We start from the raw sequence: 20,809 nt of genomic DNA, 5'->3' as shown, positions 1-20,809 counted from the left end.
ATCGCGACAACAGTTTTTTTCAAACCTTTTGTCACATGGTGGATAGATCCAGACAGGGCGCTGGCAGTTATAAGGGGAAAGGAGGTGAAGAAGCTAAGGGCCATTCATTCTAAGTGTAATATTTGGTTGAACTAGCTTTTTAGGGGTCTTCCATTAACCGACACAGAAGGTGTCGGAGAATGTCCCACATAGTTGACACACGATAATTTCTTTTCGTGTTTCGTCATCTATGGGACGACCCCCAAAGAAAGAAAGAAAGAGTTTTTTGATCGAATTGGTGTCTTCGGCAAAGTTGTAGGAATGGATATGGACTACACTGAAAAAAAAATGATGCACGGTAAAAAATTTTTTGGTGATTTTTTATTTAACTTTTTGTCACTAAAACTTGATTTGCAAAAAAAAACTATTTTTAATTTTTTTTTTTATTTTTTGATATGTTTTAGAGGACATCAAATGCCAACTTTTCAGAAATTTCCAGGTTGTGCAAAAAAAATCTTTGAGCGAGTATGAATTTTTGAATCAATACTGATTTTTTCAAAAAATCGAGAAATTGGTCGCAAAAATTTTTCAACTTCATTTTTCGATGTAAAATCAAATTTGCAATCAAAAAGTACTTTAGTAAAATTTCGATAAAGAGCACCGTTTTCAAGACTAACATTTCAAAAGGGCCAAACATTCAATATTACGCCCTTTTGAAATGTTAAAAAAAATCAAAATCAAATTATTCGCTCTACAGCATTGCCTTGGCGTTCTCGATTGCGAGATTCCTACTCGAAACTAAGTGTCAAACCTCTTTTTACACCTTAGCTTCCATCCACCCCGGGATTCAAACTGACGACCTTTGGATTGTTAGTCCAACTGCCTACCAGCGACTCCACCGAGGCAGGACCCAGGGAGACGACTCCTACACCTGGACTGAGCTAACGACCTAACCTTTTTTGGTTAGTCCGGGGCCAACATTTACTTCCCGTCCGACGGAAGGCGTGATCAGACAAATCTCGTCTCGAAAAATGCCACCAGGACCTTCTGGGATCAAACCCAGGCCGACTGGGTGAGAGGCAATCACGCTTACCCCTACACCACGGGTCCCGGCTAATGTTAGTCTTGGTTTAAAAATTTTGAAAATATTTTTTTCGAAAAGATCGGAAAATTTCACGACTGTTTCTTATTTTAACATTGAAAATCGGACCATTAGTTGCTGAGATATCGACATTGGAAAATGGTGTGTTGTTTGGGTGGGACTTGAAAAACATCAATTTTCCTGTTTTTAAACCTTTGTATGGCAATAGGTCTATTCCCGTACTTGCAGAATTGCAGAATTTCTGCAGCTTCTGCAGAATTCTGCAACCCGCATAAGTCACTTTTTTGCAGCACGTTCCCGTACTTTTCAACTCGCTCTCTTCATCTCTCTCTTTTGCAGAAGTTCTGCAAGGAGAGAAGCAGCAAAAATTTTGCCTGGGTAGCGCGTTCCAGTACTTTTTCTGCAATATTGTACACAGTTGAGTGGATTTACTCAAATTGGGTATTAAAGTTATTTAATGATTTCAAAAATTTAAAATAGAGGGATTGACGAGGGGATTGAGAAAAATAGTAATTGAAAGGAGTTTGCCTCTAGAACGGGGGCATTATTTTTTTATTCAACTTAATATTTTATTTAAAAGCATGCACCATTTATTAGGTAACTAGAAATTAATTATGCTTAGGTAGAAATTATACATTAAAAATGATTCAAAACTTTTACATTAGGTAAAAAATAGTGAGGGTTGCAGGTACGTTTTACAAAAATAATTAAAAAATGACAAACAAAGGTACCATAAATACACGTTTTAATAGCAAAATGTTTGAAATATTATTCAGGAAAACATAAATAAATTATAAATGGATGTCACATGGAAGAACAACGGTGACGCAGCGAAATTGACAAATTAAAAAAAAATAAGTGAATCACAAACTCATAAATTTAGAAATCTAGACATTTAGAAATTCATGATTAAAAATATTTACAAAAAACTTATATTTTCAAATTGAGAAACTTAAAAAAAAATCTGATATTTGAGAAATTAAAAAATGCAAATATTTATATCAGAAAAAAATAAATAAAACACAAATTCAAAGCCTCGTTCAAAGCTTGAAAAATACAAATAATTAAAAATAAAATATATCAAAATGTTCAAAATATCAAAAAAATCATAGATATATCAAAATGTTCAAAATATCAAAAAAATCATAATTTTAAAAATTCAAAATAAACTTAAAAGTTCCTAAACTTAAAAATTCTTATATTTTGAAATTCTGAATAAAAAATCAAAAGCTTGAATATTTCAGAGTCCAGAACACCAAAAATTCAAAAGCTACAATAAAAAAAATAAAGCTGCTAAAAAATTTCAAAAATAAGTAATGTTTTAAAATTCTGTGAATCAAAAATTTTAAAATTCAGATATTAAAAAAAATAGAAACAGTTAGTACTCTATTTTCCGAAGAACTTGTCAAAATTTCCAACCTCTAAAACCTCTAATCTGAGCTTCTAACCTAAAATATGACTCCAATAAAAATTGTACTTTTTATGATTCAAGATGGCGGCATTTAAAAATTTCCGAATTTTAGAATTTAAATTTCTTAAAATAGAAGAATTCGACAAAACTACATCAAATTTTTTTGGTTCATATAAGAAAACGAATTGGTAGCACCGTTAAATGTACAATGTATTATTTGCCAATTAAATTTACCTATTATTTAAACACACATATTTAGTCTTTTCACAAACAATTGAAGATCAAAAATTATTTCTAAACAAATATTTATTTGAAATTATTAAACACAAAAGAAATGTGTCTTTAAAAGATTTTTAAAACAATCTGTTATTATAATATTTTTTTTGTTGAGGTATTAGCCGTGCTGTAATACTGACTTTAGTTATCTTTTTTTGTCAGGTTAAAATATTAACACTAAAAAAATCGCTATATCATAATGTAGTTCAGCCTGAAACCCATTTCAATAAAAACAGACATTAAAAAAACTACCCCAAAAATCCATTAATTCAAAATATACAAACTTCCCTTCAAAAAGACTACTTCAATTTAGTCAATAAAACATAAAGTTTATTGCAACTAATAATTAAATTGATGATTTCACCCAACTTGCAAATTTTACGTAAGCGTGTACTCAACGTCCATCACACCAAATTGCAGTAACTTTTCAACAAGAAAGAGAAGAGAGAGCTTGCAGAAAAGTACGGGAACGGTTTTGCTGCAACTTCTACCTCTCTCACTGCAGAAGTTCTACCTGAGAGAAAAGTTACTTTTGTTGCAGAAAAGTACGGAAACGCTCTGCTGCCGTTTTTGTGCAGAATTGCAGAATTCTGCAGTACGGGAATAGACCTAATATCTCAGCAACTAAGGGTCGTATCAACAATGTTCAAAAAAGCAAAATATAGAGAATTTTCTCAGCTTTTCAAAAATATTTTTTTCAAAGGTGGGCAAACATGTGCACTTATTGAAAATAGTGAAAAACTGCGACTGTTTTCAAAAAAGTTACTTCAAAATGGCTTTAACTTGAAAACGGTGTACTTTTTCAAAAATTCACTGAAGTACTTTTTGATTGCAATTTTGATTTTACATCGAAAAATGAAGTTGAAAAATTTTTGCGACCAATATTTCGATTTTTTGAAAAAATCAGTATTGATTAAAAGAAGCATAACCAGATCAAAGATTTTTTGCACAACCTGGAAATTCCGGAAAAGTTGGCATTTGATGTCCTCTAAAACATATCAAAAAATAAAAAAATAAAAATAGTGTTTTTTTTGCAAATCAGGTTTTAATGACAAAAAATGAAATAAAAAATCACCAAAATTTTTTTTACCGTGTATCATTTTTTTCCGAAGACACCAAATCGATCAAAAAATTCCTTCAAAAGATACATATTTTTGAATTTTCATACATCATTTTTGTATGGACAGCTGCCAAATTTGTATGGAAAATTATATGGACAAACTAATGATGCAAAATGGCTTCTTTGGGCATACCGAAGGAACCAAAAAAGTTTCAGTCGGATTAAAAAATATAAAAATTAAAATTTAAGAAAAAAGACCGATTTTGTAGAGAATTGCTCTCTAATAATGTGTAAATTTAAATCTTTTTGATTTGATGTCAAGGTAATTTTACTTTCCTGCTTAAATTGAAATTACAAAAAGAGGTAATATTCAACCATGAAATTTTTCAACCTTCCAAAATTTAACTTTTCTCCTCAAGATAAAAAAAAAACCTCGAACTTGAAAAATATGCAGACAAAATTGCTTGATACATCCACAGTTAATTTTGAAATGTTGGAAATTTGATGTTTGAAAATTACCTCTTTTTCAATATAATTTTAGAATATGTAAAATTACACAAAAAAGACGCATTTTTTTTTCATTAAAAAAATACGCAAATTTACACGTTTTAGAGATAAGAGTAAAGTAATGCTACAGTAAAAAATGTTGAATTATCAATTAAAAATATGAAGAAAAAAGAGAAAATTTAATTGAGTACAGTACAGTTGTTCCGCAATCATAAATTTTCAGAATATCAATGTAACTCTATTTCAAATTTGATTCTTTTTAATACAAAGTTGTGTTTTACTTCCTGAGTTTTGGACTGTTAAAATGAACGCTTATTTTTTCAAATTTATTCCAGTATTTCAAGAAGTGGTGAAATAAGCTTCCAATCTCGCCCAATTACTCCATTATGTTCATTTCGTGGACAAGATCAAATTTCTCGCTCACAGAAATCATCATAAAACCGTTGTCAAAATGTGGAATTGATCAGGGACAGTTTTGTACGTCGTCAAGTCCCCACATATATAAAATGATGTGCGTTCCGCAATTCATTCAACCACAATTGACATTTTGACTCCAGACACTGTCGAAATATATTCTTCTAGGGGAGCGTGCCTGATGTCGACAGATTATTATTTCTATCAAGTGGCATTAGATTTAAAGAAAATATAACTAAACATATTTGATATGTTAATGGTAATTGATATTAAAAAATATGGATGAAAATTGATGATTTTCCCCTTGCATCGAGCCCAGCATCCCATTTTCAATTCCAGGCAATTAAAATTTCGACTCATCCGAAGCCAGTGGAAAAGCATAACGAACCGCAACATGTGGAGGATTCAAATCATTTGCTCCCAGCAGCATTTCCTCCCTCACTCTCTCTCTCTCTCTCTCTCTCTCTCTCTGGCTTAGTACCGCTCAGAGTCTCAGACTCAAGATTCGGATGCTGGTTCTGGCTGGTTCCTTGAGTCAGTCGTGTTCGGGTTGTCGAGTAGATCGGTCGTGTTTTAAGTGGAGTGGAGTTTCGTCTTAAGGCTAACGCCAGTGTTGAATGGATCCTGCCAAGCTGATAATGAGTGTACTCTTCCTCTGGTGAAACAGCAGCTTAAGCCTCGTTCAGTGCGATCAGTGATAAGGTTACTTAATCCGTACCGCAAAGGGAGAGTGATTCAAGGGATTACCAAATTCGAGGAACAAATATCGTCTATTGTCTAATCAAATGCCAAATAGAAGCAAGTGACTGCACTGAACGGTGAATCACAGGATGAAGATTCTTCTGGTGGCGGTTCTTGGACCTCTGTTGGTCCAGGCGATCGGTTCCCGAGACCTGTACAGCTACATCAACGAACCGAGCGAGATCCTGCCCCGTGGTGATGAGGAATTTGCCGAGGTCAAGCTGGACACTCCGGCGCACTTTTACTCCGAGAAATACGACACACTATACGTAAGAGCAGAAATTTTGCCCGCGAAAAATTGCTTCAGAAAGAGTGAATGAAGCATGCGGTTATCAACGGTTTTTGAGCGTGTTCTAATCTTGACTTTCGTCGTGTCGTGACCTTTTGGGTGATTTTTTGGTTGAAGAAGGCGCCATCAGCAAACCGTTAATGAGTGCAAAATAAAACAGCTGGCTACACTTTATCAAATCCTTTACTGAAAGTGAGGAAGACATTGCGAGTAAAAATGCGTGGGAGTGAGAGTTTACTGATTATGTGAAGAGTAGTGTGTGTTTTGCAGTGCAATTGCGTGCAAATTGGTTATCAAAAAAAGTTATTTCTGTGCATGTTTTATGCTGAGGAATAATGCACTTGGTGAAATGTGAATAAAACTGAAAAACTAACGATGCATATAAAATCATCTGCAGCTAAAAAAAATCACTGACCTGATAATTTATTACATTTGAGCATAACTCATAACGAATGTACAGCTAAATCTGTTAAGCTAAACAATACTTACATCCATTTGAAATGTTTAAGTCGAAATTGATCTGATTTTTCTTAAGATCCGACAAAGTTCAGCTTTTCCACAACAAACCATTACTAAATTTTCAATCAAAAAAATAAAAGAGCTTATCGCACATTTTTCCCGAAATTTTGACCATCGAATTTTTTATATCCTGAAAACCATTTCGCATCAATACAAAAGTGCTATGAATTCGCTATGAAGCTATTTTAAACATCTGTAGTACACCCAAAATTCAGAGTCGAGAGAATCGGTCCCCTCAAAAGTTATTGAGGGCACAACGCCAAAATCGAATGAATAATGCTACCAGCTCACACCATAATAACAGATATGTTCATTCGTTAATTGAAACAATAAATCTCCAACAAGTATCATACTTCGACATCTAACCACTCCCTAGCCACGAAGCTGCGGTGGCCGAGGCAGTTAAGTCAATGGGTTAGTGTGTCTGTGGTTCGATGCCCGTAGTTTCGACACTTTTGGTTTTTTTTTTGACGGATGATTTTTTTTTTGCAGGTAGCAAGGAAATAATTCTCTCGCAATGGTACTGTTATTCTCTCGAACGAGCGCTGCCTAGTGTTCGGTGTATGAGGTTTTAATCAGGACTTTCCATTTAAACAAAATTATTCTTTGAAAAATGACATTTTTTTCTAACTTTTTATTCCAAAAATTAGATTTTGATAAACATTGCCTCCTCTGATACTAATTTATTTTTTGATATGTTTTAATTTAGGAGACTGCAAGTGCCAGGGTGTAAGCTATAGTCCATGACAGACGATTTAATTTTTCATGAAAAGTGTGTTTTAATTAGAGAATAAGCTTTTCAAATTTAAATAAATAGTGTCCATACTTGACGATATCTGAAAATGATATTTTAAAAAGCTGGATTTTTTTACTGCTGTTTAAAAATTACTTAAAATTAGTGACTGATTTTTCTCTGCTTTCCAGGTTTGCGAATTATGTTAAAAATTAAAAATGTCTGTATGTTAAGTTTAAAATTCACTTTGATATTAAAGAGCAATTCCAGCTCAAATCAGGATTTTTTCTGGTACTTTTGTACCCGACCCTATCAATTTTCAATGAAACTTTGTAGACATGTTACCCTAGGCCTATATAAGCCGTTTTTGTGTATATGGAGCCTATAGTACTCGAAAATAACATTTGAGAAGGGCGTAAGGTATTTAAATATTTTTGTATTTTGTAATTTTAAAATTACTGTACAGTCATCCCACATATTCGGAACGGTTTACAGATCGGCCAACGCTCAAAAAATCATAGCAAATCGATAATTGAACTTGATGATTCGCTTTTACCTTCATTTGAAAACTTTTTTTTTTTTTAATTTATATTTGTTCAAATTTCTTTTCCATGTACATTTATTCAGTTAAAATATTATTGAGTGTCCAATCACAAACGATGACTTTTCACCTCAATTTTAAATACTAGCAACTTTCATTTATTCATGAAATATTGTAGCTTTCGCTATTCAGTGATTTCAAATGTAGGAGGTCCTACATGTACAAAAGGGAAAAGGGATACCTTAAAACTAACTTATAAACTATATAAAGAGCGGATCAATGCAGCTGAAGACTGCAATGATTTTTGTCGAAATGCATCAATTATCTTATTGGACATAACATCCAAAGTGTCAACTTCGGCTAATTGATGAAGTTCACTGGTGCTGAACCAGGGAGGAAGTTTCAGAATCATTTTCAGAATTTTGTTCTGAATCCTCTGAAGTTTTTTCTTCCTGGTTAAGCAACAGCTTGTCCAGATCGGCACAGCATAAAGCATGGCAGGTCTGAAAATTTGTTTATAAATTAACAGTTTATTCTTGAGACAAAGTCTAGAATTCCTGTTTATAAGTGGATACAAACATTTAATATATTTGTTACATTTATCCTGGATACTTTCAATGTGATCCTTGTAAGTAAGGTTTTTGTCAAAACCAAGTCCAAGATATTTCACTTGATCCTCCCACTTTAAATTTAATTCATTCATCTTTATAATGTGATGACTTTTTGGTTTAAGAAAATCAGCCCTTGGTTTGTGAGGGAAAATAATAAGTTGAGTTTTTGCAGCATTTGGAGTAATTTTCCATTCTTTCAAATAAGAATTGAAAATATCCAAGCTTTTTTGTAATCTTCTTGTGATGACACGAAGGCTTCTGCCTTTGGCGGAGATGCTTGTGTCATCAGCAAAAAGTGATTTCTGACATCCTGGGGGCAAATCAGGCAAGTCAGAAGTAAAAATATTGTATAAAATTGGACCCAAAATGCTTCCTTGAGGGACGCCAGCACGTACAGGTAGTTGATCAGATTTGCTATTCTGATAACATACCTGCAGAGTACGATCCGTCAAATAATTTTGAATAATTTTCACGATATAAATCGGAAAATTAAACCTTTTCAATTTCGCAATCAAACCTTTATGCCAAACACTGTCAAATGCTTTTTCTATGTCTAGAAGAGCAGCGCCAGTAGAATAGCCCTCAGATTTGTTGCTTCGAATTAAATTTGAAACTCTCAACAACTGATGAGTAGTTGAATGCCCAAGGCGAAATCCAAACTGCTCATCAGCGAAAATTGAATTTTCATTAATGTGCGTCATCATTCTATTAAGAATTATTCTTTCGAATAATTTACTAATAGATGAAAGTAAACTAATGGGCCGATAGCTTGAGGCTTCAGCAGGATTTTTATCCGGTTTCAAAATCGGAATTACTTTGGCATTTTTCCAACTACTGGGAAAATATGCCAAATCAAAACATTTGTTGAAAATTTTGACCAAGCAACTTAAAGTTGCTTCTGGTAATTTTTTAATTAAAATGTAAAAAATGCCATCCTCACCAGGGGCTTTCATATTTTTAAATTTTTTGATAATAGATTTTATTTCATTCAGATCCGTATTAAAAACTTCATCTGATGAAAATTCTTGTTCAACAATATTCTGAAATTCTATATTTGAAAACTTTACTTGCGATCTTTCGAATGATGTATCGAACAACAGCAAATTTTAACTTTTGTATCAAGTTTTTGAAGAAAAACATTGACCCTTGAAATCCACAAATTTGGAACACTTTTTTCTTACGGATGTAAACAAACTTTGGTTCTCTCCATGAGTACATAATTTTTACAAAATAATGACTTCTCGCACTGAAACCAACGAAACTCAAGCTAAGTTATGTTTTATAAGTGGTCTGATAACTTTTTTTGTTAAAATATCAGTTAAATTCAGGTGTTCCACAATTGTGGGAGGCACAATAACAACCCACAATTATGGAACAGGCAATTTGGAGGCAGTGTTTTGCTGCTCTGGATAAAATAGTCTTGAAATGAGGTTTTTTGTTCAAAAAATACTAATTTTACTAGTGAAATAGCAAGAGAATGTCCAAATGAAGGTCCTAAAAATAGTAGGGTCGACAGAAAAGCTACATTTGCCATGTTATTGATAAATTATCATAAAAGTGTTCCGAATTTGTGGGTGTTCCGAATATGTGGGATGACTGTATCTCGAAGCCGTTTCGTCGTATCAAAAAGTGGTCGAAGACAAACTTGTAGGAAATTGGACGGGCTTTCTGAAAACATACACTGAAACAAAAATACACGGAACATTTATGAGATTTTTTGATTTTTAAGTCTAAAACCTAAATTTAAAGGTGATGTCACGATTTTTTTTCGTTTAAAATATCTGGCAAACTTATGGGAAAGTGGACGAGCTTTCCGGTAAAAATATTTACGAGACTGAAAAACCAAGTCTGTCATATGGAAATTGTAAAAAACCACCACAAATCCCATTTCTTCAACATTTTTATTTTTAAAACCGCTGTATCTTCCCAAGGATTGGACATAGGACAATGGTCAATATGGAGACTTTTATGTAAAATTGTCTGGAGAATCGATTCCCACTACCGGTTTTCAAAAAAAATGACGTTTAGACCACTTTTCAAAAAAACAGTTTTAGTAAGTGATTTTTGTATTTTTTCAGGAGAGACATACCATCCTGCATTTTTCGTCAGTCTTTTGGTTATATTTTAGGCTATTTCCTCAAAAATTTTGAACGAAAAAAAAACGTGACATCACCTTAAAATTTATGTTTGATACTTAAAAATCAAAATATCTCATAGATGTGGCGTGTATTTTTGTTTCAGTGTATATTTTTCAGAAAGCCCGTCAAATTTCCTACAAGTTTGTCTTTGACCACTTTTTGATACGTCGCAACGGCTTCGAGATACAGTAATTTTTAAATTACAAAATACACAAATATTTAAATACTTTACGCCCTTCTCAAATGTTATTTTCGAGTACTATTGGCTCCATGTACACAAAAATGGCTTATATAGGCCTAGAATAACATGTCTACAAAGTTTCATTGAAATTGGAGAGGGTCGGGTACAAAAGTACCAGAAAAATTCCTGATTTGATCTGGAATTGCTCTAAAGCGTAATTTTTAAATTCTGCGAAAAAAACACAAGGTTCGCAAAATTTCTCAAAGGAGTAATGCTCTACGAAATCGGCTGATTTTTACCATTTTTATTTTTTGCATCTTTTATTTATTTGGCTCAAATACATGTCTCCATACAATTATGGCAGTTGTTCATACAAAAATGATACGTAAATATTAGAAAATCTGTAACTGTTGGAGAAATTTCCTGAACGATGTGGTGTCTTAGGCAAAGGTACAGGAAAAATTGGTTTGCGAATTTCTAAACCAAATTTTTTTTTCACAAAAATTAAATTTTTCAAAAAAAAATTGTATTTTTAAAATTATTTGATCAGACACAGAAAATTTGCCTCCGAATTTGGCCGATGCAAATATTTAAAAAAGTTTTTGTCCCTCGGCCCTGGCCGAGGTCAAGGGGGGGGCAAAAAAATAAAAAAATATAAAAATTTAAATAACAAGCCATAGTCTTCACATTTAAATGAAAAAAGTGTTTTAAAATACATTTTACACTAGTTCAGTTGTTTTGCAATCTCTAGTTTTCAAAAAATCTAAGATCTGACAAAAATAAAAATTGTATCGAAAAAAAAGATTTTGCATCGAAAATTTTCAAAAAAATTTAAGATTTTTTAATAAACCCAAACATGCTAAAAATGATTTTAAACGCAGAAGAATGTATTTTAATTTGATTTCAGCTGGTTGCACTTGAATTTTCATTGAAATTTTGAAGTTTATTGTAAAAATATTTTTTTTGCCCCCTGATTTTTCGGGCCAATTTTGAAGGGGGGGGGGGTGACAAAAACTTTTAAAAATATTTGTACCAGCCTTATTATCTAAAAAAAAATTTCTGAAATAAAAAAAGTCAACAATTTCTAACTTCAGTTTTTGATGAAAAATCAAATTAGCAATCGGAAAGTACTTCACATTTTTTTATTAAGTACACCGTTTTCAAGATACAGCCGCTTGAACTTTAATTTCAACTGAAAAATTCCTGTCCATTCCTAAAAATATTATTTTCATGAAAATGAGAAAATTTCCAATAAAATTGCTTAAGGGGTTACATACATGTAGAAAATCACAAAATTTCATACATATTAGGGTAATTCTCCGCCAACTCACACAGCAATTGCCCCGACCCCTCTTCGATTTGCGTGAAACTTTGTCCTAAGGGGTAACTTTTGTCCCTGATCACGAATCCGAGGTCCGTTTTTTGATATCTCGTGACGGAGGGGCGGTACGACCCCTTCCATTTTTGAACATGCGAAAAAAGAGGTGTTTTTCAATAATTTGCAGCCTGAAACGGTGATGAGATAGAAATTTGGTGTCAAAGGGACCATCGATGGTCGTCATCGTTCCAAAAATTTTTACAGTCGAATAACGGAAAATGGGAGAATTTTTAAAACTTTTTTAGTGTTTTTTTCGATGAAAAATACGTTTATTCGGAATTCTGAGTACGCCATCAAATCGGGCGTCTAATTTTACACAAAAGTCCCTTTGACACCAAATTTCTATCTCATCACCGTTTCAGGCTGCAAATTGTTGAAAACACCTCTTTTTTCGCATGTTCAAAAATGGAAGGGGTCGTACCGCCCCTCCGTCACGAGATATCAAAAAACGGACCTCGGATTCGTGATCAGGGACAAAAGTTACCCCTTAGGACAAAGTTTCACGCAAATCGAAGAGGGGTCGGGGCAACTTTTCCCGATTTCGTGTGAGTTGGTAGAGAATTACCCATTACAGAAAATTTATTTAATCCACTTAAAAGATGATTTTCAATCACTGCTTAAAGTTTCATGATTAAACTGAGTTAGAGACTACTTAAGCTCAACATTTTGCCATGCGCAAAGCCAACTGTCAAAATTTGTGAGCGTTTTTCTATGAACACCAAGTTGATTTATGGGTGCCACGATATCTCGAGATGGGACGGACCAAATTGACTGAAATTTTGGGTGAAGACTCCCAAGACATATTCCGTGTGCATGACGAAGCCCGAATTTGAAATTTTGAATTTTCAAAAATAACAAAACTCAAAAACTGGCGATTTTTAATATGGAAAACAAAAACATATATTATCTTTTTTCTTTAATAAACTTGTTAAAATTGTTAAAATTCGGCCTTCGTCATGCACACGAGACCGGATTAACGAGTCTTCACAAAAATTTTGAGCCGATTTGGTCGAAGCAATGTTGAGTTATCGTGGCACCCGTTTCTTGAAACTGCTAACTTCAAATAGCTATATCTCGGCAATGATACAACCAAATGTCATCAAATATGTTTTGTTAATAGATGAAAATGTATATTTTAATGCCCTGAAAACAGTTTAAGTTTGTGCTCAAACCAACCTCTGACATTTTTGCCGATTTACATGTATGTAACCCCTTAAGATACATTAAAGATTGAACCTATGGTTGCTGAAAAAAAAAAAGATAAAAGATAAAGAAACAAGAAAATTGAAGTTTTTTAAGTCATCCAAAAAGCCTAAGTGAAAGTAGCGATATCTCAGAAATGGATGGTCCTATTTTCAATGTTAAAAAATGGAACATTTGTAAAATTTTCTGATCTTTTGAAAAAAACTTTTTTGAACAGTTTGATATTAGCTCATAGGGCGAAATATTGAATATTTTATTATTTTTAAATGTTAGTCTGTATTCTAAAGCTAGAAAAATATTAATTAATTTCAAAATAAATTAAAAAATAAAAATATCTGTTGACTCGTAAAATTAACCATTTAAACTGCATTTTCCTGCTTTGACGGCCTACTTTTCTGTACCCAAAATTAAAAGAATCGCAAAGTGATACTTTTTAACAAGAGCTGAAAATTTATACTGAAATGGGTACTGAAAAGTTAAACTTTACGGCACTTGTATCGAAAAGAAATACTTTTAAATATTGTTTTGATTTGAACGGAGAGTTGACTAAACACAAGGACATTGCTAAAAATATTGTTTGCCGCTCGTGGCAAAACTTGATATTTTTCAGAACTCATCGTATTTATCCATTTTCCTTGACATTTTCAAACCATAGTTTATAATTTAAATTGTTATATTTTTTGTATTCTAAATCAGTTAGTTTTAAAGTAACACCCACATCCGATTAGGAGTTTGGAAAAATAAACCAAGACTTTGAAAAAAGCAAGTGTAATTAAAATAAATAAAAAATCTAAATATTTTCACAATCATCCACCGACAAAGAGGCAAACTATGCAGGGGTTGGCACAACCACAATCTATCAAAACGGGCAATCTAAGTATAGACAATGTATTCCAAAGACGCTTACGATGCGTTATTATCGCTCGACGAAACCAGGACAGATCACCACACCACACTGAGTCGATGTTTGTAGCGAATCTTCATCGCAATGCCAAACAACGAGCTGCTTAATGTTACGCAAACAAACTTGATACCCGAGAACCACACACGCACAAAGCCCTGATAACCCATTCACAAATCCGCATGAATGAACGCTCTCTTCGATTCCCCGCAGATCAACACCAACGGCATCCTCTCGTTCGGGTCGGAGTTCATGAACTTCCTCAACCTGCCCTTCCCGATCGAGTACCCGGCGATCGCGCCGTTCTACTCGAACGTGGACACCACCCTGCCGAACGACACCGCCGCGATCGTGTACTTCCGATCTGCTGATGGGGAGCTGCTGGACCGGGTTGGGGAGTTGGTTCGGAGTAGTTTCGCCGAAGCGGGGGACTTTGAGGCAAGGGAGGTGTTTGTCGGGACTTGGGAGCACGTTGGGCACTTCAACATGAAGAACGACGTCACGAACTCTTTTCAAATGGCGTTGATCCTGGGCGAGGAGGAGACGTACGTGCAGTTCTTGTATCCGGAGCATGGGATCAACTGGATTCAGGGCGATACGGGGGATTCCGGGTTGCCGGATGTGCGGGCGCAGGCTGGGTTCATCTCGGAGGACGGTCGGTTCTTCCAGCTGCAGGGATCGGGAACGGATAATGTTAGTTTTGTGGTTGATGATCGTTGATGGGTTGTTAAGAGTAATGGTTGGTATTCTTTGTAGATCAAGCACTTGACGGTATCGTCAAACATGGGCGAAGCTGGCTCGTGGTTGTTCAAGGTCGGACCGCTGGATCAGGAGGAGAATGTCCTGGAGCCGAACATGATCGATGAGGGTGCGCTGAGGGAACCTCGAACCTGTGCCGAGGGTGGTCACTTTAAGTGTCATTCTGCGGCGTCCTGTACGGACACACGCAGTGGATACTGTTGCACGTGCAAAGCTGGATATTACGGTAATGGGTTCAGCTGCGTCAAGAACGATGTTCCGCTGAGAGTTGTGGGAGCTGTGAAGGGTTCGCTGAATGACTGGACGATCGATACCCAGATGCAGTCGTACGTGGTCATGGCTGACGGAAGGACATATACGGCGCTTAGCCCGTTAGAAGACGACATCGGTACTACGCTGCAACTGGCTCAAGTGATCGGTGCCAGCATTGGATGGCTGTTCGCAAAACCCATTGGAAACGTGCTCAACGGCTACCAGGTCACCGGTGGAAAGTTCAACCAAACAACCACGATCAGCTTCGATGGATCCCACGACAACCTGCGAGTTGACCTGATCTTCAACGGCTTAAACTTGTGGGATCAACTGGCGGTAGACATCCACATCGAAGGCCAAGTTCCGCAGATCCCACTTGGAGACAAGCTCCACATCGAAGACTACGCCGAGATCTACCAGAAGGCCAGCAAAGATCGCCTGGAGTCTTACACCTCGCACAAGGTTCACATTCCGTCGGAGGATCGCGAGCTGTCGTACACCATCCACCAGGTGATCACGTTCGAATCTTGCAAGTTCCTGGAGACTGACAGCGCAGCGAATCGCGTCGCAACGCTGAAGACCAGCAAGATCAACCTGGGCTACGAACCTCGCGAGAAGGCAATCCGCATGGGAATGCTGAGCAAGGTCACCTCCGGAGAGCGGCTGAACCCTTGCGACGACGCAAACTGTGGAGCAAACACGGTCTGCGTGCCGAACGGAGACGATTCGTATGACTTAAGTTCCAACTTACACCAATGATCGATACCCCACTAACCAACCTTGAACCATTTCAGTGCAACTGCAAGAACGGCTTCACGTACGTGCCGTACGCGGCCAACGATCGCGTCAACTGCGTCGACATCGACGAATGCTCCGGCGTGAACATCTGCGACGAGAACGCGCAGTGCATCAACGAGCCGGGCGGCTACAACTGCGTGTGCCATCCGGGCTTCGAAGGTAACGGGTACCAGTGCGAGCGGGCGAGATCGTCGACCAGCTCGGTGATCGTGGTTACGCCGCCGAACACGTACTACGAGGTGGACACGCCACGGGAACCGGAACACCGGGAAGCGCCGCAGGAAGACGATCGGTGCGAAGTAAGGAGATACATGATCGTGACTTGTTTTAAAAGGATAACCATGGTTTTTGTAGTACTGCTCGGAGTTTGCGGACTGCATCAACGGACGCTGTGAGTGCAAAACCGGCTACGCTGGAGATGGATTCGTGTGCGAGAACCCGTGCGATGCGGATCACGTGTGGAACGGTGAGACCTGCGTTCGACAAGGCTCCACTGAAGAGTGTAAGTTTGTCGTGGATTCTACCTGCTAGTTGTTACTATGAATCTTCTGTTTCAGACGAGATCGCGCCCTTCTGCACAGTTCAGGGTTGTACCTGTCCTACCGGATACGCCTTGATCGAGTACGCATTCGATCAGATCTGTCGGCTGTTGGAGGCTCAGCCGGAAGATCCGGATCTTCCGTCGTGTGACGTCGAGAACAATTGTAGTCCTTCGGCAAACTGTGAGTGGGACGAGCATCAGTACCGGTACCAGTGCGTGTGCAATCCCGGATACGACGGTAACGGTTACACCTGCGTTGAGAAGGAGGTGTCCTGCCTGGACGAGGAGGACATCTGCGATCAGCACGCGACCTGCAACTACATCGTCAGCTTGAAGAAATCGATCTGCGTGTGCAACAAGGGATACGAAGGAGACGGTCGAACATGCCATCTTGCTCCAGAATGTGCCGAGGACGATGACTGCGGAATGAACTCACTCTGTTCGGACGGACTATGCGTTTGTCAGGACGGGTTCGAGCGGGACATTTCCGACTTTTGCGTGCGCACCGGATCTTGCGGAGGAGCGTACTGTGCGGAGAACGCCATCTGCATGCTGGAGAGAAGACAAAACATCCAGTACTGTCACTGTCCGGACGGATTCGTTGGAGATGGAATCCATTCGTGCAAGTCGATTCCACCTCCCTGTAACATCCGGAACAACTGCGGACTGCACGCATCCTGCGAGCCGGACTACAAGTAAGCATGATCGACTTTTTCAACACAGGATATCTAACGTACTCCCATTCCAGCAATCCCTCTGTCTACGAGTGCAAGTGCAACGCCGGATACTTCGGAGATGGATTCCTATGTACTCCGGAACGGAACTGTCGCAACATCCCGAGCTTGTGCGATCCCAACGCCAAGTGTGTTTCCACGACCAGCGGATACCAGTGCATCTGTAACCAGGGTAAGACCTCCCGTACGATCCCATAATCAGCTTGATACCACGATCACCTTCCACAGACTACATCGGCAACGGAAGCGTTTGCAGCACTGCTCCACGGCTCGATTCCGGATTCCTGCTGATCAGTCAGGGTGTCGCCAACGTTAAGGTTCCGTTCAGCGGAGCTCGTGGTCTCCCGGTGACCATGGCCCAGATGGCGATCGGAGTGGATAAGGACTGCGCAACGGGTCGCATTTTCTGGAGCGATATCTCCGCTAAGCAGATCTTCAGCTGCAAGTACGATGGAACCGATCGCAAGCCGTTCATCACCAAGGACATCGTATCCCCTGAGGGAGTTGCTGTCGATTGGATCTCACGCCGTCTTTATTGGACGGATTCAGCAAAAGACACGATCGAGGTGGCGAGCTTGGACGATCCGGACCTCCGCACGATCATCGTTTCCAAGTACCTGGTGAACCCGCGAGGTATCGCCGTTGATCCTCACCAGAGCAAGCTGTACTGGTCGGACTGGAATCGCGAGAGCCCCAAGATCGAGTGGTCCAACCTGGACGGTACCGAACGGGAAGTCCTGGTCAGCGGACCCCAGGTTGAACTTCCCAACAGCATACAGGTTGCACCGGGCACCGGCGAGCTCTGCTACGCCGATGCCGGAACCAAGAAGATCGAGTGCGTTGATACCTACTCCAAGCGCATCCGGACCGTGGCGAGCAACCTAACCTATCCCTTCGGACTCGCCATTACGGACGATCACTTCTACTGGACCGACTGGACCACGTAAGATTCCGAAATATCCCAACTCAAACCCAATCTAACCCCCTTTCAAATTCCAGCAAAAAGGTCGAATCGATCAACACGTACGGCGAGCGGCAAAAGGGCATCCCGTCGCCCGTTTTCGGCAGCCACAAGATGTACGGAATGACGGCCGTCACGGACAAGTGTCCGCTGTTCCACAGCCCGTGTGTCATCAACAACGGGGACTGCCCGGAGAAGCGCATCTGTCTGACGAACCCGCGAGCGCCGTCCGGCCGGGGCTGCAAGTGCGCGGACGAGTCCAACTGTAACGATGTTATTATGGACTATTGAGCGAGGATCCTGTGAGGATCGAAGGAGTGTTTGCAGCAAAATGGAGGGAGAGTAAAGAAGTGTCTTTGACAGTAGCATTTAAGTTTAAGCAGATGGAATCATGGAAATGTATACTTTTGACACCGTAATGTAGTTCGTAAAGTTAGTACAATAAAGTCGATTCAAAACGTAAAGTGAGTTGTTATTTCTGGGAATTAAAAACAATCTTTTGATGTACAATTTTCAGAAATATCCTGTTTTTAAGCATTTTAGTAAGCATTTCAAATATTTTAAATGTATACCATCATCTGGGCGAATCGGAACTGATAGGCCTATTCTAAAAATCTGTTATTCAGCCTTTGTTTAGTATTTCTATAAAGTACATTTTAATTTTTGATTTGTCGATTTAAAATTAAAGAAAAATAATGGAGTGAATTTTTTTCAAGGAATTCGAATTTAAAAAAACATAAAAAATTATATTCAATGTTATAAGTTACACTTTTGGGGAATTTTTAGCTTTCTTATTTTTTTTATTTGAGAATGTAGCGTCACATTCTTAAATGTAAAAAATAAGTGTTTTAAGCACTATCAAACGACACATACATACATTTGTTCAATTTTCGATTATGAGTTGATATGTATACATGAAGGTGGATCTTCGAGATTTTGATAAAAAGTTCGTTTTTAGAGCAGGATTATAAGGCAAAAAGGAGAAAAAAAAATCACAGAACTTCATTTGATAACACTAAAAATTGAACCAAAAGTTTCCGAGGTATCGAAAATTGAAAACTTATGGTTTTTAGATGACACTGAGAAAATTTGTTTTACGCAAAATTTTAACCAATCAAGAGGCTGCGTATCTCAGTACCAACACCGTACAACAAAGCAAAAAAAAGAAAAGTGGGATATTTTTGTTCAGTTTTTCTAAAATACTTATGGCACGTGTGCTTTTTCTTCATATAGTCTTTATTATCGCAAAAAAATACATTTTTCGAAAAAAAAGTTATCAAAAATGCATAAAACTTGAAAATGGAAAACGGTATAAGAGTTGTAGGAAAATTCCTTCAAAATTATTTATAAATTGCACAAAAAATGAACATTTTTCAAGATTTTTTTTTCTGATAATGCATATAACTTGAAAACGGTGTACTTCGGTGAAAACATGAAAACCGACAAAAAGTCGAGAATTAGACCGGGCAAACCGGAAAAATACTATAACTATAACAGGTCAGAACTTTGACATTCAATTAAAGCTAGTTAAAAGCGGTTTCAACTGAAATCGAGTGATAAATAGCTCAATAAGAAGTGAGCAAGCAAGTTTCTATGAAAAGTTTTGCCAAATTAGTTGTTTAAATAGTGAAAATCAGCAAATTTGATGGAGTTAAGAGCGAGTGCTTAACCTGCCAAACATACGAGAATTTCCCCTAGTTATAATTAATAAAACTTCTCCTAAATGAATTCCTTTTTTTTTCTTAACATTTCCTTTTTTTTTTTTTTGTAAAACCATGTTTGACATTGTGTAATAGACTAAAGAAACTTGGCTTTTGATTTGTTTCTGTTAAGTATGTTATAATATTTATTAGCTTAAGCGAAACTAATTTAAAAATTCAAAATTGCAAATGTACATAGTTTTCCGTATTTTAGATAAACCTATTTTTGAATTCAATTAGCACAATAAACAAACGCATCATTTTATCATTTTTATTTTATATGAATGTGTTTGAACCAATAAGGCAAAAAGTATCACAAAATGCTTTTCATAACATTCTAGTTATGCCTCTGTTACAAATTAGCAAAATACCAATGAATATACGAACATATTGTTCCCTCTAAGTTCCACGTCTTTTCCGATCTGTGGTCCCAAAATTCAAAATGTGTGAAAAGCTTTAAAATGCTCTATTTGATTGAAATGCAGAATTAGAATTAATGGTTAGTCAATGTTACCTAAACAGTTTACTACCGATTATACAAGTTTTTTTCAATGTAATTTTTTTTTTGCGACCTTTTTTTTGCATCTGATTTTTCAAAGCACTTTTGAAGAGGGGTAGGCCAAAACTTGAAACAAAATTTACAATGGCAATATCATTTGAGAATAAAGACTTCATTTTATACGTTTTCAAAAAAATTAGATTTTTTTCAAAATAAAAATGCATCTTGTGTTAAATCCTTAAAGACAGTTTCAGTAAATGATAACATCCAAATTTGATTATTTTACGCAATTTTATATTCAAGTGAAAAATGAAAAAAATGTCCTAAATACAGAATTAATCGGAAGACATTCGTTTTTAAGGTACCAATTTTTGAATATTTTCAAAGCAACTTCATATGAACAGCTTTCAATATTGTATGAAGATTCCTATGTTATTGACAGTATCATGATAGTAGATGAATTATCGTTTTTAAACACAAAACAACATTATTTAACATATTCCACACTGGTTCCAACCGATTGTACAATGGCTTTCAATAAAAGTTTCAATTTTATATAGCAACCGAAAATATGTGGATAC

General features: G+C 36.9%; 2 protein-coding genes across 2 annotated transcripts in view; both read left to right on the top strand.

The window, feature by feature from the left end:
- The window catches only part of LOC120418713 (uncharacterized), a 406,326-nt gene that overhangs the window by 333,305 nt on the left and 52,212 nt on the right, over positions 1-20,809 (top strand). The gene's annotated exons all lie outside the window — the stretch shown is intronic.
- LOC120418690 (nidogen) lies at positions 5,288-18,493 on the top strand. The gene is made up of 9 exons (XM_052706874.1): positions 5,288-5,759; positions 14,198-14,677; positions 14,741-15,731; positions 15,791-16,092; positions 16,148-16,295; positions 16,351-17,029; positions 17,083-17,240; positions 17,297-18,011; positions 18,068-18,493. The coding sequence occupies exons 1-9, from the start codon at positions 5,580-5,582 to the stop codon at positions 18,318-18,320; spliced, it is 3,906 nt and encodes a 1,301-aa protein (XP_052562834.1). The 5' UTR covers positions 5,288-5,579; the 3' UTR covers positions 18,321-18,493.

This window comes from Culex pipiens, chromosome 2, assembly GCF_016801865.2.
Source record: "Culex pipiens pallens isolate TS chromosome 2, TS_CPP_V2, whole genome shotgun sequence".
In the NCBI taxonomy this organism is placed as follows: Eukaryota; Metazoa; Arthropoda; class Insecta; order Diptera; family Culicidae; genus Culex; species Culex pipiens.
Note: the sequence above shows the minus strand (reverse complement) of the source record. Positions and strands in the feature narration are given on the sequence as shown.

What these genes read in the sequence shown, in the direction of transcription:
- LOC120418690 (XM_052706874.1), top strand. Translation starts at nt 5,580, where the DNA reads ATGAAGATTCTTCTGGTGGCGGTTCTTGGACCTCTGTTGGTCCAGGCG. An exon ending in AGAAATACGACACACTATAC is followed by an intron (nt 5,760 to 14,197) that starts GTAAGAGCAGAA and finishes GATTCCCCGCAG; the next exon opens with ATCAACACCAACGGCATCCT. An exon ending in AGGGATCGGGAACGGATAAT is followed by an intron (nt 14,678 to 14,740) that starts GTTAGTTTTGTG and finishes TATTCTTTGTAG; the next exon opens with ATCAAGCACTTGACGGTATC.